General features: G+C 38.7%; 1 protein-coding gene across 1 annotated transcript; it reads left to right on the top strand.

Annotated features, from left to right (window-relative positions):
- Positions 1-13,645: 13,645 nt before the first annotated feature.
- LOC107806948 (endo-1,4-beta-xylanase 1-like) lies at positions 13,646-18,878 on the top strand. The gene is made up of 9 exons (XM_075232460.1): positions 13,646-13,904; positions 14,024-14,089; positions 14,659-14,996; positions 15,079-15,238; positions 15,592-15,654; positions 16,577-16,905; positions 16,988-17,147; positions 17,403-17,936; positions 18,230-18,878. Exons 2-9 carry the CDS (start codon positions 14,054-14,056, stop codon positions 18,767-18,769), a joined length of 2,160 nt encoding a protein of 719 aa, XP_075088561.1. The 5' UTR covers positions 13,646-13,904; positions 14,024-14,053; the 3' UTR covers positions 18,770-18,878.
- Positions 18,879-25,995: the final 7,117 nt, after the last annotated feature.

The following is a 25,995-nucleotide window of genomic DNA, read 5'->3' as shown; positions in this document are numbered from 1 at the left end:
CAACAACTAGGGTTTAGAGCCCTTCTCTACTCACACTCCTCTTGCGCCAATTGATTTAGATGATGATGATGATGATGATGATGTTCCTGATGATGGTAGAGGAGGTGCTACTAGAGTGGGCAGCCTTGAGAGGTCGAAGAAGAAGGAAATATGGGAGGATTGGTTTGTGAGTTTGACGACCTTCACACGGTTCAGAGAGTGGTAGAACTAGAGATCGCTCATACTAGAGAGACAGTTCTTAATTTGGATATTCACAATCCAAATGTCCTTAGACAGTTACGGGAGCGAAAGTGGTGGAGGTGGTTCACCCAAAGTGTCATCGATGCAAATGAGCACTTGGTTAAAGAATTTTATGCCAATATGGCTCACATAAAGAAGGGTACCACGATAACAAATATAAGAAATCTGAAAGCCAAATTCGATTCCTGCTCTTTGAACACTTACGTGGGCTTTGAAGAAGTAGAGGCAGTCCAGTATTTGGAAAAGCTTGCTTGGGTGATGCAGCTTGCCTGTGGCTACCTGAGATGTTGGTTGCTCGAGTACCACCACCATCGTGGATCACAGCAGGGGTTCATATCCTCCGGGCCACCCTAAGCTCTGAAGCTAAAGGGTGGAAGACCTTTGTGTGCAGCCATATTGATCCGTGTTTGAATGAGAACAGTCTCCCACTTTCCTGAGCAGTTTTGGTGGCTTCTATTATGGCTAGGTACCCAATCAATGTGGGTGCCATCATGTCAAACAATATCACATTAGTTGTCCAAAAAGGTGAAAGATCCTACCCTTATCCAAACACCCTCATAGAGTATTTTAACGATGCAAAGGTAGGCCATATGATACAAAAGTAAAGGCCAATAAGCCCTTCTCATGGTACCACCTGCAGGGTGCTGACAACCCAAAGTTCAAGGGTAAAGCCACTACCACTGTTGGCTAGTCTGACGAGCCATCGGTGGTGGGTTCAGAGTCGGCTGCTGAGCCATCTACAATTCTCATGCCTTCCATAGCAGCTGAGCCTTCCATCGGGACAGCTGACATGCCACCACCTTCATCTTCTATACCATCAGCTTCATTGCCAGTGCCAGCCTCATCCACTTATCCACTCACGGTGCTGCGAGTCTCCTAGACATTGGCAAGTCTCAGCAACTGGATACCGACAGCTACTTCAAAGCTGTCTGACATATCTAGTGTTGTTACAACACAGTTTTATGCCCCAACAGCATCATAGTTACCTCCATTAATGGAGGAAACATTGTCATAGATCCTGGAAAATCAGAAGACCATTATGGAGACTCTGGTGGCACATGGGGAAGTCATTGAGGATTTGGGAAAACAGGCGAAAAAGATGCGAAAATCTCAGGCTTCGAAGAAGTGAGTGGATAGATTAAGAAAAAAAGTTGTCAAGATCGCATCTGCTGGAGATCTACCACTTGATTTGCTGATGGAGTCATCACCAGTAGCACCATCAATACCTGAGGCATTAGAGGCAGCAGCTGGCTAGTCTGAAGAGCCAGACCTTGCTGCCCACACCACTGAGGAGATACTCCAGATGCTCACCAACCCTGTTGTCCCTCAACCAAATGATGATGTGATCCAGTTGGAGGATCTAGAGGGTGCTGATGCTGCCATGCATACTGAGACCACATAGGGAGTTCTCTTCACTCTCTACCCTTCCTTGTTCTTATTTTTGTTAAGAATCGAGGACAATGCTTATTTTTTTTGGGGGGGGTGGTCTATTTTGGATAGTTTATTATGACATTGACATTGTCCTGTAATAACTCTAATACTCTTTTTCTTTTATCTTTATTTCTCTTTTGTTATGTATATATTCCTCCATTTCCCTTAATGTATATATTCATTTCCCCTCGGCTTGTACATTCATTTGTCTTACTTTCCGTAGTTTATTTCATAGCTTCTTTAGTTTATTTTTCTTAGTAGTATAACTTCTTATTGACTTTAGTAGCTTGTTTTTGATTTGTTAGCTTCTTTTTAAATTTGAGTAAACAATAAGCCTTTGGTTTTCTTTATGCCACGGTTCTTTCCAAAGGTGAGTTTTGTGTGAATCGGGTGGCTCTTCCCAACGATGGATGGTGTGACAACCTTCTTAAGGGATTGAGTCCGTTTTTTTATGTTTAGGTAAAAAATAGTAGTAATGAATAAAAGAGTCTCAAGCATGCTTCACTTGGTACCAACACATTTACCTACGGTCTTATGGTTAAAAACAAGTTGTTGGCAGAAAATAGCTCTAGTTATGACCTTTTGACTCTTGTGTTGACTTAAGCAGTCATTGAGTGATTTAGTCGAGCCATTTGTAATTTTCAATATTAATTAGGGTTGTTGTGGGCCCTCGACTCCGTTCACTTTAGAAATCCAGTAGCGTGAGAGGTGAGATATTTATTTGCAAGTCCAAGTACCCGTGCTAATAGTCTAGAAATTGCCCCGAATATTTTTCTAGGCGAAATTCTAAGTGTAGCTTGGCTTGAGAAATAATTGTAGGCTCTCCTTGATCCAATTTAAAATCTCCCATAGCCTACCAATATGTTATCCTAGTCAACTCATTTGAGTCTAAGCCCTTTTTCATTCAATAACCATATTACAAGCCTTGATCTGTTTTGTAATGACCCTCTCTTGGTACCCGATATTTCCTTAGCATTCTTGAGAAATGACTGGCTAAACATAAGTTTAGGGGAGAGACGAGGAGTTTGAAAGTGAAATAAAGTTACAAAGAAGGAGAAAGAAATGAAGAAAAGGGAAGGCAAAGAAAAGAAAGAAAGAACAAAAAGGAAAATGCCAAAAAAAAAAGTGAATAACGTAAAGAGTTGAAGGGATTCAAAGAAAAAAAAAGAATGAAAGGCATGGAATAAGTAGAGAAGGAGAAAATGAATATCATGACCAAGAAAGAATGATATTATGTCTATCTAGGTCCCCCAAGGAAGAATAAAATGACTCAAAGAGTCGACAAAGTATGAGCCAAAAAGAGAAAATGGTGTGCTTAAGGAAAGATGAACCCATTCTATTCCAACAAGTACTACCTTGGTCCAAAAGCCTTCATTACATCCCGAAAAATCCCTGCATAATTTCAAGTTGAGTTAGCTTACATTAGTGGTGATTTACATGAGGGGCAAGCATATGGTACTTAGAGCCATACTTGTGACATTCTTTTGAGAGAGATGAGCGAACTTTTCATAATTCTTGAATTGAGTGTTACATTCTAAAGTGAGATATGCTAACGGAGAGTAGAGGATGAGGAGTTTGGGATCCAAAATGACCTACATGATAGAAATTTCTTGATGTATAAACTCAACTCTTGATGCTCTAGTGTCACATTAGAACTATTGTAATCATTGCATTGTTGATAATTCATACGTATTGCGGGAATTGTTGGTCCCAATTGATATGTGTTTGATTCACCTTAGGCTAGCTGAAATAACTCTTTTATTGTGGAGGTGAGAATTATCTTATTTTCCAGAGGACAAGCAAAAGCTTAAGTTTGGGGGAGTTGATAAGTAGGGATTTTGACTATTTCTTTGCCCTCTTTTACTTTCGTTTTAACTCAAAATTGCTTAAAGGTATTCCTGAAAACTAATAAAATGTGCTTTCTTGCAGGAGTGTTGGAATATGAGCTAAATAGATAAAAATCAACTCAATAAGGAGTAATTTTGGACAACGACCAAAACAAGGCTAAAGGGGCAAAATGTGGACCACACAATATTGAGTGCGACCGCAGAACATTAGGCAGCCTCTGACAAAATTTCCATGCAAAATACGAACCGCACAATTATTGTGCGGCCATAGAAGATAAGGTTCAGAGGGATGGATTTTAGGGCCATGAAGAAGTGTAGACCGCACCATTATTGTGCGGCCGCACTCAGAAATGTGCGGTCCGCAAATGTTCCCCATGTCAAAGCCCAAGATCAAGAAGTGCGGACGGCACCATTATTGTGTGATCGCAGAATCAAGAATGTGGTCGCACTCAGAAATGTGCGGTCCGCATAAGCTGAAGAAATGCGACCGCAACCCTAAATTGTGTGGCCGCAGAAGTCCAACCCGTCAAGTCAAGTCTCAATATGCAGACTGCACTTATAATTGTGCGTCCGCACAACCTCCGCAGGTGAAATTTTGTCTGATAATTTTAGCTCAGTATAAATTGATATTTTTGTCATTTTTAGGTTAAGTTTGAACATCTGAACATAGATAGCCGATTTTCTTTTACTGCTTTGGCTAATTTCATAATAGTTTAGAATTTTAACATTGGATTTTCTTCCTTTTATCATTTATTATGAGTTTAATCTTATTTTCTTCTTTAGTTTCTTCAATTTTCTCTATGAGTAGATAAATTTCTAGCTAGGGTTGTGAACCTACCCTACTGTGGGTATCTAATGGGTATTTGATTTGGGGCTTGTTTGTGATTGGGTTAGTGATATTTAGCCTAGTTCTTGCTTGAATTTAAGAATTAGTGGTTGCAAATATTAATTCATGCCTAATTGACTTAGTCTCTACTTGAGAAGAGACTAAGTCTAGAAAAAGTTGGATAACAAGGAATTGGGTGAACTCAAGAAATTGATAGGCCCAATTAAAGGGTTGAATCTAGAGATAGTAAGACCCGAGTTGAGCATTTATCGCTTGTTTTGTGCAATACCCATTTGGACTTGAAAAAGCCAAATTGGGAAAAATCGCTCTAACTACCGAGAGGTATTGAGTGGGTAATTGTGTATGATTGCTATATTACAACCCCAACCAATCAAACTTGCCCTAGAGCCTACAATCCGTTAGGTAATCACCTAGGTAGAAGTCACGACCCTAGATCTTTTATAAACTTGAAAAACAACAACACCAAAAATATTGTTCTCTAGCTTTTCATTTGCAAACATTAGCATAATCATTAGAAGTAGAAAAAAACAACAAATCATGTGAAAGTGCATTTTTGGGCACATCATACACTTAGTCTAAATATATACCTAATCCAATATTAGCTCCTTGTAGAATCAACCCCGACTCACGTTTGGTAATTGTAATTGCATCGACTGCTTCACAATCCTAATTAGTGGTGTGAATTTGGGAGACATTAACATACTCGTACAAGTCTGTAGGAAACACATCCGAAAGTCTCGCACTATTGGAACAGAATCAATAATAGGGGTATTAGCACCAACATCCCTCACAAATGCCAAATATGACAGACACCCTTTCCCATCCATCTATTGGGCCTTCAAATATGAAATCACTCAGTTGGAAACATAATATAGAGAACCTCTCCACTCGATCCTTGGAAACAACGGCATCGCCCACGTTACGGTCTTAGCGTAAGAATCCATAATAGCATGACATGGAGACAAATAATCCATACCTAAAATCACGTCGAAATCAACCATACTAAGCAATAAGAGATCAACTCTAGTCTCCAATCCCCCAATAATCACTACACACGACCAATATATACGATCCACAATAATAGTATCGCCCATTGGTGTAGATACATGAACATATAAAACTAAGGACTCATGGGGCACATCCAAATAATGAGCAAAATGCGATGATACATACGAATAAGTGGAAACAGGGTCAAATAATATAGAAGCATCCATGTGACATACTGATACAATACCTGTGATCACTGTGTTTGAAGTAACTGCCTCTGGCATGGCAGGAATAGCATAGAATCGAGCATGACGCCATTTGATCGACCTCTCCCTCTAGGGCAACCTCTAGCTGCCTGAGCACCACCCCGAGATGGCTAAGTGGGTGGTGAAGTAACTGATGCAGAATTCGCAGCCTGACTCCTCTGCTGAACTGGACCTCCCAAAAGGCGGGGTCAATGCTTCTCACATAACTAAATTCTCCACCCTCAAAATAACCCCGCTTTAACAATGGCAGCAAGTATTGAAGCGGACCCCGAGAACCAGAATAACTACCAAATGAACCTGGTGCAGATGAACCCTGAACTGAAAGAGTACGGGATGAACTTTGAGCTAGGAGTGCACTGAGAGATGACTGTCCCCGGCAAGCACTGTATGAACCATGGCTAGCTGATGTTCCACGATGAACCAGTGAGCCATATGAGCAGGCCTATAAGGACAACCCCTGCTGTGATGGGACTGACCCCCAGAAGAAACACCGCTAAAACCACCCGAACAACGAGGCCTCTTGGCCCCCCTCTCCTTACGCTCCTGACTATAGACCAACTCTAGCCGTTGAGCTATATCAACCACCTCATCGAACCTAGCACCTGATGCATTCTCCCGAGTCATAATAAAATTCAACTAATAACTGTGGTCATCAATGAACCTTCTAATCTTCTCCCTCTCAGTGCGAACCAACCAAACTACGTGACGAGCCAACTCAAAAAATCTTATCTCGTACTAGTTCACAGACATGCCGTCCTGGCATAGCTGCTCAAACTGTCTATGCAACTCCTCTCTGCAGATCGGTGGCACAAACTTCTCCAAAAAAGAGAACGGAAAACTCGTGTCATGAAAGTGGTGTAGCACCGACTGGCCTGCTCCTCTCATAGGCCTCCCATCATCTGAAGGCAGACCCCGATAGCTGAAAAGTAGTAAAAGAGATTCCACTAGTCTCCAGAATACCCTCCGTGTGAAGAATTCACTGGCACCTATCCAAGAAGTCCTAAGCATCCTCTGACTCAGACCCACTAAATGATGGAGGCTTGAGCCTCCCAAATCTCTCTAGTCTCTTCTGCTCCTCATCACTCATAACGGGACCTACCTGGCCTGATCAACTACAACCGGCTAGGCTAGTAGTACCCCTAGTGTCTGAAGTGCCTGCATCATCTTCTCTGGAGTGCGGGTGGCAGGAATCTGAGTACCTCCACCAGCCTGAAAAGTGGGTGGTGTGGCCCGAACTGAAACTGCTTGAGCAAGGCTAGTGCAAACAGTCAATATCTGGGCCAAAGCCTCCTAAATTCCTAGAATCACAATAGGCGCAACTTGTGCCTAAGTTGGCTCCACCGGCTCAATCATATCTAGAATCTGCTCCGGGTGGCCCTAGCTAGTGATACTGGTAGCTGTCCGCCCGATCTGGTAGCACGTGTCCTCACCATCTATGAGAGAATAGAATAATAGAAGTTTAGTTTCCGAAATCAATAAATTCGTATGATAAGAATACAAGAATGAGAATGTGAAGTTTTCCTAAGGGTTCGGCAGTCTCTCGAAGATAAGTACAGACGTCTCTATATCGATCCGCAAGACTCTACTAAACCTACTCATGACTCGTGAGACCTATATAACCTAGGCTCTGATACCAACTTGTCTTGATCCCAAATCACTAGTGTCGTGATAGTGCCTATCATGATACTAGGCAAGTCGATAACTCACACATACTAACATCTTAAATAGGTTTACGTAAGTAAAAAAGAACTCATAAAACTGGATGGAAACGCCACAAATCAATATGGAATTACCAAAAAGATCTAGGTGTCATGAAGTACATAGGATCTATACAATAACACATTATGATAGCAGAAACACTGCCTAGAAAAGTAGAACGGTATAAAATAAACTAAAAGATAAAGGAGGAGAGTCAGGTCGGCGAACGCCAAGGCAACTACCTTGAAAATCTCTGACTAAAGAAGCTCCAGAAATCAGCAACCGCCATGTCTAGAAATACCTGGATCTGCAAATGAAGTGCAGACTATAGCATGAGTACAACCAACTTAATAAATAACAAGTCTAACATTTAGGCTAACAGTAGTGACAAGCTCGATCAATACAGTCCATATATAGAATTAAGCAGTACGAAAATGACAAAAAATATGACAATAATATATCAAAGAAAACTCATAATCTGCAGGTACCAGTACAGGAACGTAGACATATTTCCGGGTTTAACAATTAAGCTCAACCTAGATAAAATATGTCAAGTCTGAATGATATGAGGAATATGGCATCTCTATATCTACATGCCAATATGCATATTGTATGTGATACAACACAACAAAAGCCTCGGGTACTCACACTCTCAGAGTACTCAACGCGACTGTCTCAATTCTCACAGACCACACTAAATCATTCAGCACTGTACGATACTCACTGCGGAGTGCAGCCCGATTCTATCATGAATCAATAGAAATTGCGCTCACTATGGGTGTGCAGACTCCGAAGGGGCGAGACCTGCCCAAGCGCTAATAAAACCTATTACAGCATGCAACCCGATTCCATCATGATCAATAATACCTACTGCGGCATGCAACCCGATCCCATCATGAATCAATAGTGCATGCTGCAGCGTTTAGCCCGTTCCCATCAATATCACTCACAAACAGGCCATTAACCTCACTCAGTCATTAATTTCTCCAGTCTCTCGGACTCACAACATTCATGCCAAGCAGCTCAAATCAATGATACATGATGTGACAATGTATGATAACATAGACTGAGATATGATATGCAATGATGAATCCGACTGAGTACATACTTGCAATTAACCAAATAACTCAACAGTGAAGAATGACCACTGTTGGTCCCAATAGAATTGGCACATAGCCTAAACATAATTTCTAACATAAATAACAGCTCAACTACTCTAACACATAGAGTACAGTAATAATATTTAGATAATATAACTGCACAGTTCCACGAAATCGATTGAATCACAATTACTATGGTGCACGCCCACACGCCCATCACCTAGTATGCGCGACACCTCAATACTGATCACATAGCATGTAATTTCAGGGATTCATGTCCTCAAACCAAGTTTAGAAGTGTTACTTATCTCAAACCGTGCAAATCTCTCCAATAAAACCTTGCCTCGTGAATCGACCTCCGAACGCCTTGAATCTAACCACAAATAATCTGATACAATCAACTCAAGCTATTGGAATCAATTCCATATGAAAATGGAAAGTTTTTAATCAAAAGTCAAAAAGTCAACTCAAAAAGTTAACCATCCCACATCTCGGAATCTAATAGAAGTAATAAAATCTGAACACCGAATCAACCACGAGTCCAACCATACAAAATTACTCAAATCCGATATCAAAATACCGTTCAAATCCCCAAAATTGGTCCTAAGAAGTTTCTCCATTTCCTCCAAAAAAGATTTATCCAAAACACTAATTAAATAATGAAAACAATGATATATTCATGTGATTTAACCAAAACCGGGTTATAATCACTTTCCCCTACCACTCCCTTGAAAATATCTCCAAATATTGACAAAATTTGAGCTCCCAAAATCAAATTGTGAAATTTTACTCTAACCCTCGTTATTGAAATATTTAAGTCTGCCTAGATGCCTTTCTTCGCGATCGTAGGAAATGCTTCGTGATCGCGAAGCACAAATTCACACAATGCCCAAATTACATTACGCGAATGCGGCATCCCATGCAAGAACGTGATACACAGTTCCACAGACCTACGCGATCACGATCATATTCACGCGATTGCAAAGAACAACCTCGCGTGACCCTGCTGCCTCACTTCCTTGTATGCGAATGCGACTCATTGCATGCGTTTGCAAGGCACAAGCTTCTCAACCTATGCGATCACATCCATCACTATGTGAACGCGAAAAGGGAAAATTTTCACATCCCTCAAAGACCCTTCGCGACCGCGGACCTATCCACGCGTTCGCATAGAAGGAAACCAAAACACATAACACCAGCAGGCTTCAACAATCTTCAAAGTCCTATTTCACTCCGTTAACCATCCGAAATCCACCTGAGGCCCCCGGAGACCTCAGTCCAACATACCAACAAGTTCTTAAACATCATACAAACTCGATCGAAGCATCAAATCACATCAAATAATACTAAAACTATGAATCGTGCATCGATTCAAGCTTAATGAACTTATGAATTTCTAACTTCTACATTTGATGCCGAAACCTATCAAATCAAGTCTGATTGACTTCAAATTTTGCACACAAGTCATAAATAACACAACGGACTTACTCCAAATTTTGGAACTAAAATCCGAGCCCGGTAACCAGAAAGTCAACTCTCAGTCAAACCTCTCAACTCTCCAAACTTCTATTTTTCCAATTTTTGCCGATTCAAGCCAAAATCAAGTACGAACCTCCAAATCACTATCCGGACATACTTTAAAGTCCAAAATCACCCTATAGAGCTATCGGAACCATTAAAACTAGTCGTTTACACACAAGTCAACATCCTGTCAACTCTTTCAACTTAAGCTTCCAACCTCGGGACTAAGTGTCCCAACTCATTCTGAAACATCCCCGTAACCAAATCAACTACTCGGGCAAGTCACATATAAATAATTGAGCATAGAATACGCAGTAAATGGGAAAATGAGGCTACAATACTCAAAACGGCCGGCCAGATCGTTACAAAAAGGATCCTTAATTTATAAAAGTGTAATGACCCAACAGGTCGTTTTGAGCTCTAGCGCATCGTTCGGCAGTTTGAGGCTATGAGTAGCTTCACTTCAGGTATTACGACTTGTATGTGTGGTCGGAATTGAATTTTGGGGAGTTCGGAGTTGATTTGGAAAGAGAATTCTCATTTCGGAAGCTTTAAGTTGAAAGAATTGACTAAGATTGGATTTTTGAGTAAACGACCTCGGAATCGGGATTTGAAGGTTCTAAAATGTTAGTATGGTGATTTCGAACTTGGGCGTATCTTCGGATCTAGTTTTGAAAGATCCGGGAATGTTTCAGCACCTATTGTGGAAGTTAGCATTTTTGGAATGATTTCATAAGATTGGGTTGAAGTGCATTTCAGTGTTATCGATGTCCGTTTGGGATTCCGAGTCTGGGATTACCTTTGTATGGTGATTCTGGTGTTGGGAGTGCGATCGGAAGTGAATTTTGAGGTCTGTGGGTTATTTTGGAGTCATTTGGCTAAAGATAGAAATTTGAAGGTTTTTGAGAAGCTTGACCAGAAGTGGACTTTTTGATACCGGGATCAAATTTCGATTTTGGAATTGGAGTAGGTCCGTAATGTCAGATATGATTTGTGCACAAAAATTTGAGGTCAACTGGATGTGATTTGATAGGTTTAAGCAACGAAAGTAGAAGTTTGAAATTTTAAAAGTTCATTAAGCTTGAATTGGAGTGCGATTCATGATTTCGACGTTGTTTGATGTGATTCGAGGCCTCGAGCGAGTTCGTATCATATTTTGGGACATGTTGATATAATTGGTTAAGGTTCCGAGGGCCTCGGGTGAGTTTTAGACGTGTGGGAGGGGTTGAAAACACACCAGATTTTCTGGTGTTCTTAGCAGTAGTTGCAGGTCTCACAAATGCGAGAAATAGTTCGCATTTGCGAACTCGCATTTGCGAGTGAGGCTCCGCATTTGTGATGGAGCCTGGCCTGAGGCAGAGTTCGCATTTGAGACCTAAGCAGAGTCCGCATTTGCGATTCATTGGTTGTATTTGCGACCTTGGCAGGGGAGGCCCATGTTCGCATTTGCGACCATCACATTTGCGAACCAGGTGTCGCAAATGCGACATCTAAGTCCTGTGCACAGCTATTAATTTCGAGACTTAGTCCATTTAGCTCATTTCCTTTCATCTCTTGGGCGATTTTGGAGCTTTTGGAAGAGGGCTCTCACTTAGCACTTTGAGGTAAGTAAAATTCTACAGCACATAGTTAAATACATAGATTATGGGTAGATTAACATGTGAAAATTAGAGAAAATCAAGGGTTTAGATGAAAAACCTATGGTTTTAATAAAAACAAGATTTAACCACGAAATTTATTATAGAATTTAGTAGAAATCATATATTCTTGATCCTTAGGTTATGGGTAACAACTTTCTTCAAGAATTTCCGGAATCCGGGCACGTGGGCCCGGGGATGAATTCTAGGAATCCTTGCATTTAGGGTTGGAAAATTGCTTAATAATTAGAATATGAACTTTTGAGCATGTATTGATATGTTCTTACCATTTTTGAATAGTTTTGGATCGTTAGGCTCCAATATGGAGGTTTGAGCGCATTCTTGAATTGGGAAATAGGCTTCGGAGCGAGGTGAGTCTCCTTTCTAACCTTGTAAGAGGAAATTGTCCACATAGGTGAATTAATTGGATATGTGCTCCTATTTGTGGGGGCTACATACGCACAAGGTGACGAGAGTCCGTGCGTAACTACTATTATGCATAAGTCCAGGTAGTCTAAGACCCAATAACATGCTCTACTTGTAATATTTGGAATCTTATTGTCGATTTAAAATGCTTAAATCATATTGAATTGGTAAATGAATTTCTAAAGGAATTAAACATCAGTTTCTTGACCGCTAAAGAGAATGGTTATTTCTTTGGGTAGATGTTTTTTCCTGATGAAGTCTTAATTGACTGTTTGAATGCGTGTTTCTATGTGTTATTGCGTCGCATGTATGATTCGCGAGCGGGGTGATTGTTTGTTTATGTTTGACTGTATCGCATGTATGATTCGCGAGCGGGGTAATAGATGCATCTATGGTTCGCGCCATTCGACCCTCTGGCAGTGCACAATTTAAATATTGTTGGATCGGGTCGTACGTCCTCGGCATGATTTGCGCCTGCTTATATTGCTTTCCTTGAGTTTCATGGATGTTGATATTTGCTCTCGCTGACTTGAGATAAATGTATAAATGATGAAAAAAATGAATTTGGAAATTTCTATTAATGAAAGGATTGCTTACTTGCTTCATGCTATTGAGTTACAACCATTTTTATGAAAATCCTCGATTTACTATATTATTGGCATATTATATTGGACCACTGGTAAGTGTTGAAGTCGACCTCTCGTCTCTACTTCTTCGAGATTAGACGAGATACTTGCTGGGTACACGTTATTTTCGTACTCATACTACACTTGTTGTGCATTTTGTTGCACAGATTTATGTGTGGCTAGTGGCTTAGTGGCATAGCGGCATGGTTGATACGGAGACTTAGGTGAGTTGCATTTATCGAGACCCCGTAGCCAGCAGAGTCTCCTTCAAAGTATTGTACTGTATTTTCATTTCTGTCCACTTTTATTCCGGACAGTTACTGTATTTTATTTCATTCCCTAGTAAATGCTCATGGACTTGTGACACCGGGTTCTGGGATGATTATGGAGTATTTGTATTAATTCCAAATATTTTTGTTTAATTTGAAATAGTTACCTTTTACTAGTACAATTGAAGAAAAAATCATAGTTTTCAATATTATTAAAATAAGGCCTAAATTAAGTAGTTATGATTGGCTTGCCTGACAGCGTTGTCCGGCGTCATCACGATCCTTAGTGGATTTTAGATCGTGACAAGAAGTACATAACATTTTCCTCCAAGAAAAAGGACTTGCCAAATATGAAAGAATTATATTTTTCTTCTCGTAAAAGAAAAAATCAATTATTGACAAATATATTACCCTTCCTTCGAGAGATGGAAAAATCAAATATAATAAGAAAATCAGAACAAATACCTAGCATAGCATATGCCGTTGTAACTTGTAAATCTGCTTAATACCACAAAAAAGTACTCCATTTTAAAGCCCCCTATAACCGAATGCTTGAATTTAGCTAACAAATAAATTTCTTAAGAATGACATTAATTTTTCTTTTTGCCCAAAAAACTAAAGGAAAGCTATAGACAACATTCTTCCGTTATTGATGAACAGAACACGCCGAAATAATTACCTTGGGAATTACAAGGATTATTTACGTGCACACTTGGTGTTTGGATTACCTAGAAAAGGGAGTAGCTAAAAACCACATGGTGGTGTGAGTGGTATACTGCATTTTACTTTAATGGAATTAGAAACTTGTTTTTTATCCAAAAAAAAAAACATCAAAAAAGTTTGGGAGTCGTGGTTTGTGCATATCCCGCGCTATTCTCAAGACCGGACTTGCAAAATTTGTCGACACAGAACAAGACTTGTATATAACGGAGTGGGCTCTTTTCTCTTCCTAGCAGCACTCACTGCATGTCTACTCTTCAAACCTCGTTAACAACAAACAAATTCCCAGGTACTCTTTCATATTTTGTTGAATTTCCATTTAAAAAGAAACTTTTTACGCACCAATTGTTCGGCATTTTTGAGTTTCTTACATAAGTTGTAGATTAATCATGTGATGTTTGGCTGTAGGAATTAAAGGAGAGAATAGAGAAGGAACCAATGATCATCACTGCCAGCAGTAAATCTGATTTTCAGGTGCGAATGTGAGTTTGCAAATTTTACCAAATTTGGGTTCCTTACTATTCTTTTGATACTTTGTAATTCTTGAAGGCAACATTTGCTGAATATTTTAGACTGAGAATCTTCTAGGCACTAGCCATGAGCTAAATACGAGTAAATTTTGATAATTTCCATTTTTTTGGTTAATCTATCGAAAATGTAAATCACTCTGTTATATCTAGCTAGCATTCCTGCTAAAGTAGAGTACTATATAATTCCACGTCTTAAAATTGTGATCTACTTTTCACTAAAGGGGCAACTACATTGTTTTGCTAAGATTTGCTATCAAAAGTTGATTAGATAAATATTTAGTATAAAACCTCCTTACTTAAATCTTAGTATGTAATTTGATGTGAACTAGAATCAAGTTTTTTTCCTTCTGACATATTTTACTATGATCCGGTGAGAAATGTATCTTGAGCATCAAATTTGCACTTTCAGAAACAATTAAGGCTGTTAGTTATATTATACCTGATCTTAATAAGTGTTGCTACTGTCAGTTTTTGTTCAAGCTCATTAATCGTACAAATCATATTTCCTGACAGATGTCAAAGGAAAATGCAGCAGACACTGGGAACATCATCCTTAACCATGAATTCTCAGATGGGCTGCACTTCTGGCGCCCAAATTATGGCTGTGATGCTTTTATGGTTCCAGCAGATTCTGGATGCCGTAATGGATTACCAACCGCTATTGTGTCGAAACGTAATCAATATTGGCATGGATTAGAGCAAGACATTACGAGCAGAATATCAGCAGGTTCCGCTTATACAGTTTCTGCTTGTGTTGGCGCCTCTGGTACTTTTCAGGGTTGTATTAATGTACTGGCTACACTGAAACTGGTGTATCAAAATTCAAAAACAAGCTTTCTATCCGTTGGAAAGTAAGAATCTGTATCTATTTAGTCTTTCTTACCTTTCATTGTTTAGGAAGCAATAGTCGTGGTGGCTTTTTTGTCTGTGCAGAAAATCTGTATCAAATGATGGTTGGGGGATGCTAGAAGGTTCATTTTCCCTGTCAACAATGCCTAAAGAAGTTATATTTTATCTCGAGGGACCACCACCTCGGGCTCGCCTTCTCGTCAAATCAGTAGTGATCCCATGTTCCAGTTCTACTACTTGTGATGTATGTCCAGTGTTGTGTCCATATTCCATCTTGTTCTCATGTCAGAAGAATCAATTATGGGTAGTATGTGTTAAATTTAGGGAATATTGGGAGATTACAGTTAAGAATTGTGTCAATTATCGGAAGTACTCCTCGCTTTATTTGGATAGAGTTCTGGCACATCATCTGTTTTTATCGATGACGATAACACCATAGTAAAACTCGATATGGTGATCGCCTAAATGGATGGTCTGCACGAGGCTGCAAGGTTGTTTTGCATGAATCCTACAAATAGATTTTGTGGGCAGCTTATTTTTCATTTTGAGTTTCCCACATAAGCTATTTCGCTAATCATGTGAGATTTTTGACTGTAGGAATCGAAGGATTTAATGGAGAAGGCACCAATCATCACTGCCTACAATAACCTTGATTTTCAGGTGTGAATGTGGATTTGCTTATTTCCCAAGTATGGGTTCGTTATTCTTTTGCTGGTTTTGCTAGTTTGTAACTCTTGAATATGTTAAATTTTCTGAATTCAAGGTATTGTGGAAGGGGTTTTATCATTTTACAGTAGAATCTTCGAGGCATGAACCATAAGCTGAATATCAAAATATGATAAAAAAAAATCTTGAAAATCCCGTAGAAAATGAACATCACATAGAGTGGAGAAAACAAAACTGTAAGTGTGACAGTTGTTGGTATAAGGAAACCTTGGCATTGTGAGTGTTTTGCGAGTGAGAAGTTGATTAGGAGAAATAGAGGGGCTTTCTGTGCATGAAATGCTTCCCCTACTAGTGTAGGAGTAGGGGAAGAATTGTCGTATACCCTACACAGCTTTCCCCTACTAAAGACCTGTTTCCACGCCTCAAATCTGTGACTACTTGTCACATTGAAGCAAGAGTGTTCATATGATACCCCCTGCTAAAATATTTACTTACTAGACATGTATATTACCAGCCAAAAATCATAAAATGCATGATAAATACAAAGGTTGAATCCTCTTGACTTGAAATAGAAGCTTGATATAGCCTATATTTGTAAAAGTTGAATCCCCTTGATGAAATATCCTGAGCAACTCTACTGTTGTGCCAAAACTGGCCTCAAAAGTACATTAGACAAACATTTAGTAAAATCCTCCACGCTCTGTATCTTATGTAATTATACGAACCAGGAGCAAATTTTTATTTTTAGGTTTTGCTTCTGGCTATTTTATCATGGCTCAGTGAAAAATTTTGCTTGAACATCAAATCTGCACCTTCTTAAGCAATTGAGACTGATATATCGTACCTGATCTTAAAGAGTTTGCTGCTATCTGTTATTGTTCATGCTCATCAATCATTCAAGTCATATTTCTAACAGAGTTTGAAGGAATATGGGAAAGACGCTGGGAACATCATCCTTAACCACGACTTTTCATATAGGCTGCACTTATGGCACCCCAATTGCTGTGATGCTTTTGTGGTTCCAGCTACTGGATATCGTGATGGATTAGCGGCTGTTGTCACAAATCGTAAGGAATGTTGGCAAGGCTTGGAACAAAACATTACAAGCAGAGTATCAGCAGGTTCCACTTATGTCCTTTCTGCTTGTGTTGGAGCCTCTGGTACTTTTCAAGGTTCTGTTGAAGTCCTCGCTACATTAAAACTACTGTATCAAAATTCAGAAACAATCTTTATGTCCGTTGGGAAGTAAGAATCTGTATCTATCTTGTGTTTGTTACCTTTCATTGCTTAGGAAGCACTTGTCATGGTAGTGTTTTATTCTATCCAGAAAATCTACTTCGAAGGAGTGTTGGGAGATATTAGAAGGCTTGTTTTCTCTGTCATCTATGCCTGATCAAGTTATATTTTATCTCGAGGGACCTCCATCTGGAGCTGACCTGCTCATAAAGTCCGTTGTGATCACATGTTCTAGTTCTACTGCTTCTGATGTAAGTCCAATGCTATGTCCTTTTTCCTCCTTATTTTGGCTTTGCGTATGGCAACATGATATGAATAAAAGGATTTGAAGCCCTATCTTCTATATAAATATAAAATAAGTGCTATAGGTTATGCCGCTTAAGCTAATTAGATGGCTATTGAACTGTTTCCTCGGTTTACTCATTAAATACTCTCATGATTCTCCGACCATTAGTTATTTCTCATTGAAAAGCAGTTGAAACATTATTTCATTATTCATCTTTTAGGATGCTGATTTTGGTGTTAACATAATCACAAATACAAATCTGACTGATGGCACAAATGGCTGGTTCCCACTTGAAAATTGTACAATGAGTGTGCAAACAGGATCACCGCTAATAATTCCTCCAATGGCTAGAGATTCTCTTGGAGCTAATGCGCCTTTAAGTGGCCGCTACATTCTGGTGACCGATCGTACCCAAAACTTGATGGGTCCTGCTCAGATGATCACAGATAAAGTAAAACTCTATTTGCCATATCAAGTATTTGCATGGATTAAAATTGGACAAGCATCAGGACCTCAAAGGGTAAAAGTTGCTCTTGCAGTAGATGGTCAATGGGTGAATGGGGGCCAAGTTGAGATCAGTGATGGAAAATGGCATGAAATTGGAGGATCTTTTAGAATTGCGAAACAACCAGCTGAAGTTATAGTTTGTATTCAAGGTCCTGCTGCCGGTGTTGACCTAATGGTTGCTGGACTTCAAATTTTTCCTGTTGACAGACGTGCACGGTTTAGTCACTTGAAGAACCAAACCGCAAAGGTACATAATAATGTCGTCATGGTATTTTCACTTATGTGTTAAAGTAATTATCTTCAATTGTTTTAAGGTGTTTCATCAGTGAAATAGTTCCCATTTTACTTATGCTTTTGAAAACATATCTACATGATTTTCTTTTTAGCATCAGAGAAGTTTTAAACGCTTGGCATTGCAGCCATCAGAAATGGATTTCCTGTATGTTTCTTTGCTTAGTAAATGTCGTTAGCATATTATGGTGAAACTCAGTTTATTAAATGTTCTTTACAAAGACTCCTTGTTGTGGATTTTCTTCACAGATACGCAAGAGAGACGTCATCGTGAAATTCTCAGGATTAGACTCGGGCAATTTGCTCAGCACCTTTGTTACAGTTAGACAAGAAAAAACCGGCTTCCCCTTTGGATCAGCAATAAACAGAACATACATGGACAATGAAGACTTCAACGATTTCTTTGTCAAGACTATTAATTGGGGGGTGCTCGATAATGAGGTGAAATGGTACTGGACAGAACCACAGCAAGGGAACTTCAACTATAAAGATGGAAATGATTTTCTCGTTGAGGATTGCAGTGACACGCTATCTTCCCCTTTTCAGCATATTCTTGATCTTCAAGAGCGCGATGCACCTGTTGGAGGAATAGGAATTCAGGGACATATTGACACTCCTGTTGGACCCATTTGTAAGATATGGCCTAAATTTATCCATAGCAAATTTGGAGCCAAAGTATTCAAATTCTTTTATTCTTTTTTCTTTACTTGGGGACCAAGAACTTTGCCCTATAAATATCATCTTACTTCATTTGAATCATCCCATATTTTGATTAGAAACTCATTTTGAGTATTCTTGTAATAGAGAGTTTTATTATATTTCACAAGAGTTAGTGTTGGGAAACACTTTGAGAGAACCTCTTTTTTGTGAGTGATTGTAGCAAGGTTATTCTCTTGGGATATATTTTGGGATAATTAGAGTTTCATCTCTAATTTTGTACTCTCTTTTGTGTGCCGATTGTTATAGTGAAATTGCTCCTCTCCGCTTGTGGACGTAGGTCACCTTGACCGAACCACGTTAAATTTGTGCCTCCTTTATATGCTTTAATTGTTGTTATTATCAACTTCCATTGTATTTGTTATTGTCGTTATAACATTGTTTGGCTAAATTCCACACTACCCGGATTTCCGATCCTAACAAATTGGTATCAGAGTCGGATCTAACCGGGTTAGTTTAAGGAGCCTCTAACAAAGACTTTATGTTGAGAAATTTGACTGAAGTGCAAACTTTGGGATGTGGCAATTAAAGATGGAAGCTATCCTAATTCAAGATGGCTTAGACTTGGCGTTGCAAGGAAAGGAGAAAAAGCCGGATAAAATGACGGACGAGGAGTTTGCTATCATAGACAAAAAGGCAAAATCAGGTATCATCTTAAATCTCTCAAATGAGGTTTTACGTGAAGTTTCTGTACAAACCACAGCCAAAGGCATGTGGGAAAAATTGAAAACCTTGTATATGAAGAGAATGGTGAAAAATAAACTTTACCAGAAACAGAAGCTTTATACAATTCGTATGGGTGAAGGTACCTCTATTCTCTCTCATCTTGACATCTTTGATTCCATTTTTATGAATTTGAGTAATATAGATGCTGAAATTAAAGATGAGGATCAAGCTGTATTACTGCTTTGTTCTCTACTCCCATCTTTTAAGCATATAAGAGATATTATGCTTTATGCAAAAGATAATATCTCTTATAAGGATATTAAATCTATCTTAAAATCAAAAGAACAAATAGATAGTGATATTATAGGGGAAGCTAGTGGAACTCAAGCGGAAGTTGGCTTGTTCGTTAGGGGTAAATCTAATTCAACATCCAGATACACTAATTTAGAGTGTCGCAATTGTCATATGAAAGGTCACATTATCTCCGAATGCTATAAGTTCAAAAATAAAGAAAAGCATAAGGAAAGAAAAACTGAGCACAAAGATACTGACACCGCCGAAGCTAGTTTAGCAACTGATGAGATTGAGGGAACTATATTTTTAGCAACTGAAACTAGTTTCAAATCTGACAATGAGTGGATTTTAGATTCTGGTTGTTCGTATCATATGTGTCCCAACAGGGACTTGTTTTCTACATATGATTCGGTTGAAGGTGGAGTTGTCCAATTGGGTAATAATGCTACTTGTAATGTTATTGGTAAAGGTACAATTCAGATCAAAATGCATGATGGTATGGTGAGAACTCTCACCGATGTTAAATATGTTCCTGAGTTGAAGAAAAATCTCATCTCTTTGGGCACTTTAGAATCTCTTGGGCACAAATTCACTGGTGAAGGTGGAGTTCTAAAAATTTTTGAAGGTGCTCTTATTATCATGAAAGCACACAGATCTGGTTCATTGTATACTTTATTGGGATCTACTATTATAGGCACTACTACAGTTTCGGTATCAGACAACTTGTCTGATTTTGATGGCATTGAATTTTGACATAAGCCCATTGGGGCTTTTCTGGAGGTGGAGTAAAATAACTATATCATCCAATTTAGGCCAAGGTAGAGAATTGTAAGATATGGCCTAAATTTATCCATAGCAAACTTGGAGCCAAAGAATAAAAGTATTTTCTTTTATTCTTTTTTCTTTACTTGGGGACCAAGAACTTTGCCCTATAAATATAGGTCTTCTTACTTCATTAGAATCATCCCATATTTTGATTAGAAACTCATTTTGAGTATTCTTGTAATAGAGAGTTTTATTATATTCCATAGAGTTAGTGTTGGGAAACACTTTGAGTGAATCTCTTATTTGTGAGTGATTGTAGCAAGGTTATTCTCTTGGGATATATTTTGGGATAATTAGAGTTTCATCTCTAATTTTGTACTCTCTTTTGTTTTCCGATTATTATAGTGAAATTGCTCCTCTCCGCTTGTGAACGTAGGTCACCTTGACCGAACCACGTTAAATTTGTGCCTCCTTTATATGCTTTAATTGTTGTTATTATCAACTTGCATTGTATTTGTTATTGTCATTATAATGTTGTTTGGCTAAATTCCGCACTACTCGAATTCCCGATCCTAACACCATTGTATGTTCCGCTCGGGACAAACTTGGTATTCTTGGACTTCCAATCTGGTTCAATAAAGTCAATGTTTCTTCTGACAATGAATATGTTAGAGCTGATGATCTAGAAGTTATTTTTTGGGAAGTTTATGCTCACCCTGCTGTTGAAGGTATAATGTTGCGAGGAATGTGGGAGATGTTCATGTGTCGGCCAAATGCACATTTAGTGAATGCAGAAGGTCACCTCAATAAAGCTGGAAAAAGATACCTTGCTCTTAAGTAGGAGTGGTTGTCCCATTCTCATGGTAGTATTGACGAACAAGGGCAATTCAGCGTTAGTGGATTCCGCGACTCCTATGAAGTTGAAGTCATTACTGGTTCTAAGAAACTTACCAAGAAGTTTGTGTTATTGAAATCTGTATTGCTGTAAAATAAAATAATAAACTTTCTGAAAAACAGAAACAGAAAGTTAGTAGAACTAGAACGTCAAAATATATTCTAGAAACAGTATCGTAACTTCAAAATAAATTCTGAAAAACAGTATAGGAACAAATCGAGCCCACTGAATATACAGTGTGTCCTTAAGGAAATTACTCCCCTCAAGTATCCGAGGTTCTGGAATATATCCTCCCAGGATAGAATGATTTAACTCACCAGCGTATCTGTACCAAAAACGCAGATGAACAGCGAACCACTCGAAAGCTGTAAAACACACTAGAATTTTCTTTTTGTGCAGAAGAAAAAGAAGATAATCAGAAAATTTCGTAAATAAATATTCTGGGATTTGAAGGAATATTTATAGCCAATTTGGTACTGTTTCTGAATAGGTTTGCAACCTTTCGAATAGTCATAGCTGTTGGAACAGGATTGACACTGTTTCAAAACAGCCATAGTTGTTGGAAATATTGCGGGAAAATTAAAACGGATTTAAAATAATCCGGAAAAGGAAACGGGCCGGACCGGACCGGGTCGCGGGTCATGGGCTATTCCATATTGAATTTTCGTTAAATATTTGAAAAGAATTTTGTCCAAAAAGATTAATCAATCAATCGATCTTTGACCAAATCCAAATCCGAAGCTGAAGCCGAAGCCGAGCGAGCGAGCGATGACTGCGCGAGGCTTGCCTTCTTTTTAGCTCTTTAAGAGCTAAAAGATGAGCTTCTCTATATATACACAAAGATTTTCTTTCTTTCTACCAATGAGGGACAAAGTGCATTAGTAAAGTGAACTCATTCAAAATTTCACTTTCCTCCATTTCTTTTCCCACCATTTCCCATTCACACTTCTTTTGTTATTAATAACAAAATCCAACAATCCCCCACATGAATGGGAAATGGCTATAAACTTAAAGGAATGCACGGACGTGTGTGTGTGTTTCACATGCAAGAATTAATTGCATCTAGATAAGTAGGTTTCCCTTTGTACTTTCCGTAGTGAACTTATATCGGATATACTCGTTCAATTGGTAGATTTGATATCTTTGAACCGTCGAGATTTGTTGTATACCTAGACAACATAAGTCACACAATCAATCCTTAACCATCTATGGTTCTCACGGTTGTGTTCGTTTCAGCCATGAACACCGCCTGGTTTCATGAGTGCTTAGAGAATGGGCCTTTACTTTAATTCTCCTTGAAGCGGCTTACACTTCACACTCACATAGGTGATTCCTAAACGTGTAATCCTAAAGACACACTATCTGGTCATATCCTGCCAGACTTAGCAAATCATTAAAAAGCTTTATTGATTCATCAAAAAACTTTAATGCTTTACCTTGTTTTTGAACATTGCCTTTATCACGAGAATGGGTTGAGTTAGTTGATAATGTTGAACCGTCCTTCATAACTTTGTTTGATCTCTTTGAACCTAGCTCTTGGGATCTCCAGTCTGCTAGGTAGAGTTACCGCCATGATGACTTGCCTAGGCCATTAACCTTATTCCCTTTGATGATCTTTCAACTGCCTTTCTAGATAGGCCTTTTGTAAGTGGATCCGCCATGTTATATCTTGACTTTACGTAGTCAATCGTGATAACACTACTAGAGAGTAGTTGTCTAACGGTATTGTGTCTCCGTCTAATAGGACGAGATTTTCCGTTATACATAACGCTCCATGCCCTACCTATTGCCGCTTGACTATCACAATGTATACAAATAGGTGCCAAAGGTTTTGGCCAAAATGGAATATCTTCCAAGAAATTCTGGAGCCATTCAGGTTCTTGACCGGCCTTATCTAAAGCTATGAATTCAGATTCCATTGTAGAACGAGTGATGCATGTTTGTTTGGATGATTTCCAAGACATTGCTCCACCCTCAATTGTGAAAACATATCCACTAGTGGATTTAACTTCAGATGATCCGGTGATCCAATTTGTATCACTATATCCCTCGATCACGGAAGGATATTTGTTATAATGCAAAACATAATTTTGGGTATTTTTCAGATATCCAAAAATCGTTTCATTTCCATCCAATGTATTTGATTGGGATTACTTGTAAACCGACTCATTTTGGTAATAGCACATGCTATATCTGATCGCGTACAATTCATGATATACATCAAACTTCTCAATACTCTTGCATAGTCCAGTTGTGAGTCACTTTTACCTTCATTCTTTTGAAGTGCATAACTCACGATAATTGGAGTCTTGGCAATTTTGAAAACCAAATACTTGAACTTGTCAAGTACCTTTTCAATGTAGTGAGACTGTGATAATGCTAGACTTTGTGGATTTTTGTGAATTCTAATTCCTAAGATCACATCAGCAACTCCTAAGTCTTTCATGTCGAATTTGCTAACCAACATGCATTTTGTAGCATTTATATATGTCATACTTTTGTTCATTATCAACATGTCATCAACATATAAACAAACAATGACTTCATGTTTGGTCAAATTGATTGGTCAAATTTTACATACCATTGTTTGGGTGCTTGTTTAAGTCCATAAAGCGATTTAACAAGTTTGCACACTTTTCTTTTCTTTTCTTTACCAGGAACCACAAAACCCTCAAGTTGTTCCATGTAAATCTCTTCCTTTAATTCTCCATTTAAGAAAGTTGTTTTAACATCCATTTAATGGATTTCAAGACCATACACGGTCGCCAGTGCCACTAACACCCTAATAGATGTTATCTTTATTACTAGCAAGTAAGTGTCAAAGTAATCAAGACCTTCCTTTTTTCTATAACCTTTAACAACAAGTCTTGCCTTATATTTGTCAATAGTACCATCAACTTTAATTTTTCGTTTAAACATCCATTTCGAACCTAAAGGCTTATTTTCCGGAGGAAGATCAACCAATTCCCATGTATGGTTATCCAAAATTGATTGAATCTAACTATTGACTGCCTCTTTCCAAAACGTTGAATCAGAAGACGACATAGCTGCTTTAAAAGTTTGAGGCTCATTTTCAAACAAGAATGTCACAAAATCTGGTTGTTCTTTGACGTTTGCTACGCCTTGGGTCTTCTATACTTGGAGTATTTCCTTTGGTTCTTCCCGAGGTCGTTTAGGTCTTTCACTTAACGACTCGCATTCAGTTTTATACGGATAGACACTTTCAAAGAATTCAGCATTATCTGATTCTATTACCGTATTAACATTAATCTCGGGATTATCGGATTTATGAACCAAAAATAGACATGCTTTATTGTTTGTAGCATATCCAATGAAAACGCAATCTACTGTTTTGATCCGATTTTAAACCCTTTTAGGTAAAGGAACTTGTACCTTTACTAGACACCCCCACATTTTAAAATATTTCAAGTTGGGTTTTCTTCCTTTCCATTTTTCATATGGAATAGATTGTATTTTGCTGTGGGGAACTCTGTCGAGTATTCGGTTAGCTGTAAGGATAGCTTCCCCCCACAAACTCTGCGGTAATTCGGGACTTATTAATAAAGAATTCATCATTTCTTTTATTGTCCGATTTTTTCTTTCCGCAATTCCGTTGGATTGAGGTGTGTAAGGTGCAGTAGTTTGATGGATAATTCCACACTCCGAACATATTTCTGCAAACGGAGATTCATATTCTCCACATCTATCACTTTTAATCATTTTGATCTTTTTATTCAATTGATTCTCTGCCTCATTCTTGTACTGCTTAAATATTTCAATTGCTTCATCCTTACTATCACACCTCCTTTTTACCTACACCCCTGGAAAGGGTGTATAAGAGAGTTTTTTCCAACTTGAAGTGACAATCGAAACGGGATTATTTTATTCAAAATTCAGAGTCGCCACTTGGGATAATTTACGATGTCCCAAGTCACCGGTTTCAAATCCTGAATCGAGGAAAAGATTGACTTTGTATTACAGTCCGCGAATACAGAAATCCGGGTAAGGAGTTCTGTTAACCCGGGAGAAGGTGTTAGGCATTCCCGGATTCCGTGGTTCTAGCACAGTCGCTCAACTGTTACAATTGGCCTATTATTTGATTTTAGTACATGTTTTAGCCTATGATGCAATTTTAACTTATTAGCCGCCTTTAATCATTTTTAAGGAAGACTGCAATGTCATTTAAAATACATCTTGAACCACGTCACATAAATGCACCCGCGGCCATCAACATATTTTATCTAAAATTGTTGAGATTTGGATTTGGGTCACATAAATGCGCACCCGTGTTTAGGAAAGTACTTTTAAGTATCGTGCCTAAAGCAACTAGGCACTTTCAAGTTTGCGAGGGCCATGTGTCACACCTCTTTTTTCCGCCCCCGCGAGGGTACAAGGAGTTTTTTTCAATTAAAGGACAATCGAAATGGGATTTGTTTGTTTATTTCAGAGTCGCCACTTGGGAGATTTAGGGTGTCCCAAGTCACCAATTTTAATCCCGAATCGAGGAAAAGAATGACTCCATATTACAGTCTGTGTACCAGAAATCTGGATAAGGAATTCTGTTAACCCGGGAGAAGGTGTTAGGCATTCCCGAGTTCCGTGGTTCTAGCACGGTCGCTCAACTGTCATATTCGGCTTGATTATCTGATTTAATACATATTGAACCTATGTGCGAATT

The sequence above is a fragment of the Nicotiana tabacum genome, chromosome 16, assembly GCF_000715075.1.
Source record: "Nicotiana tabacum cultivar K326 chromosome 16, ASM71507v2, whole genome shotgun sequence".
NCBI classification, from domain to species: Eukaryota; Viridiplantae; Streptophyta; class Magnoliopsida; order Solanales; family Solanaceae; genus Nicotiana; species Nicotiana tabacum.
Note: the sequence above shows the minus strand (reverse complement) of the source record. Positions and strands in the feature narration are given on the sequence as shown.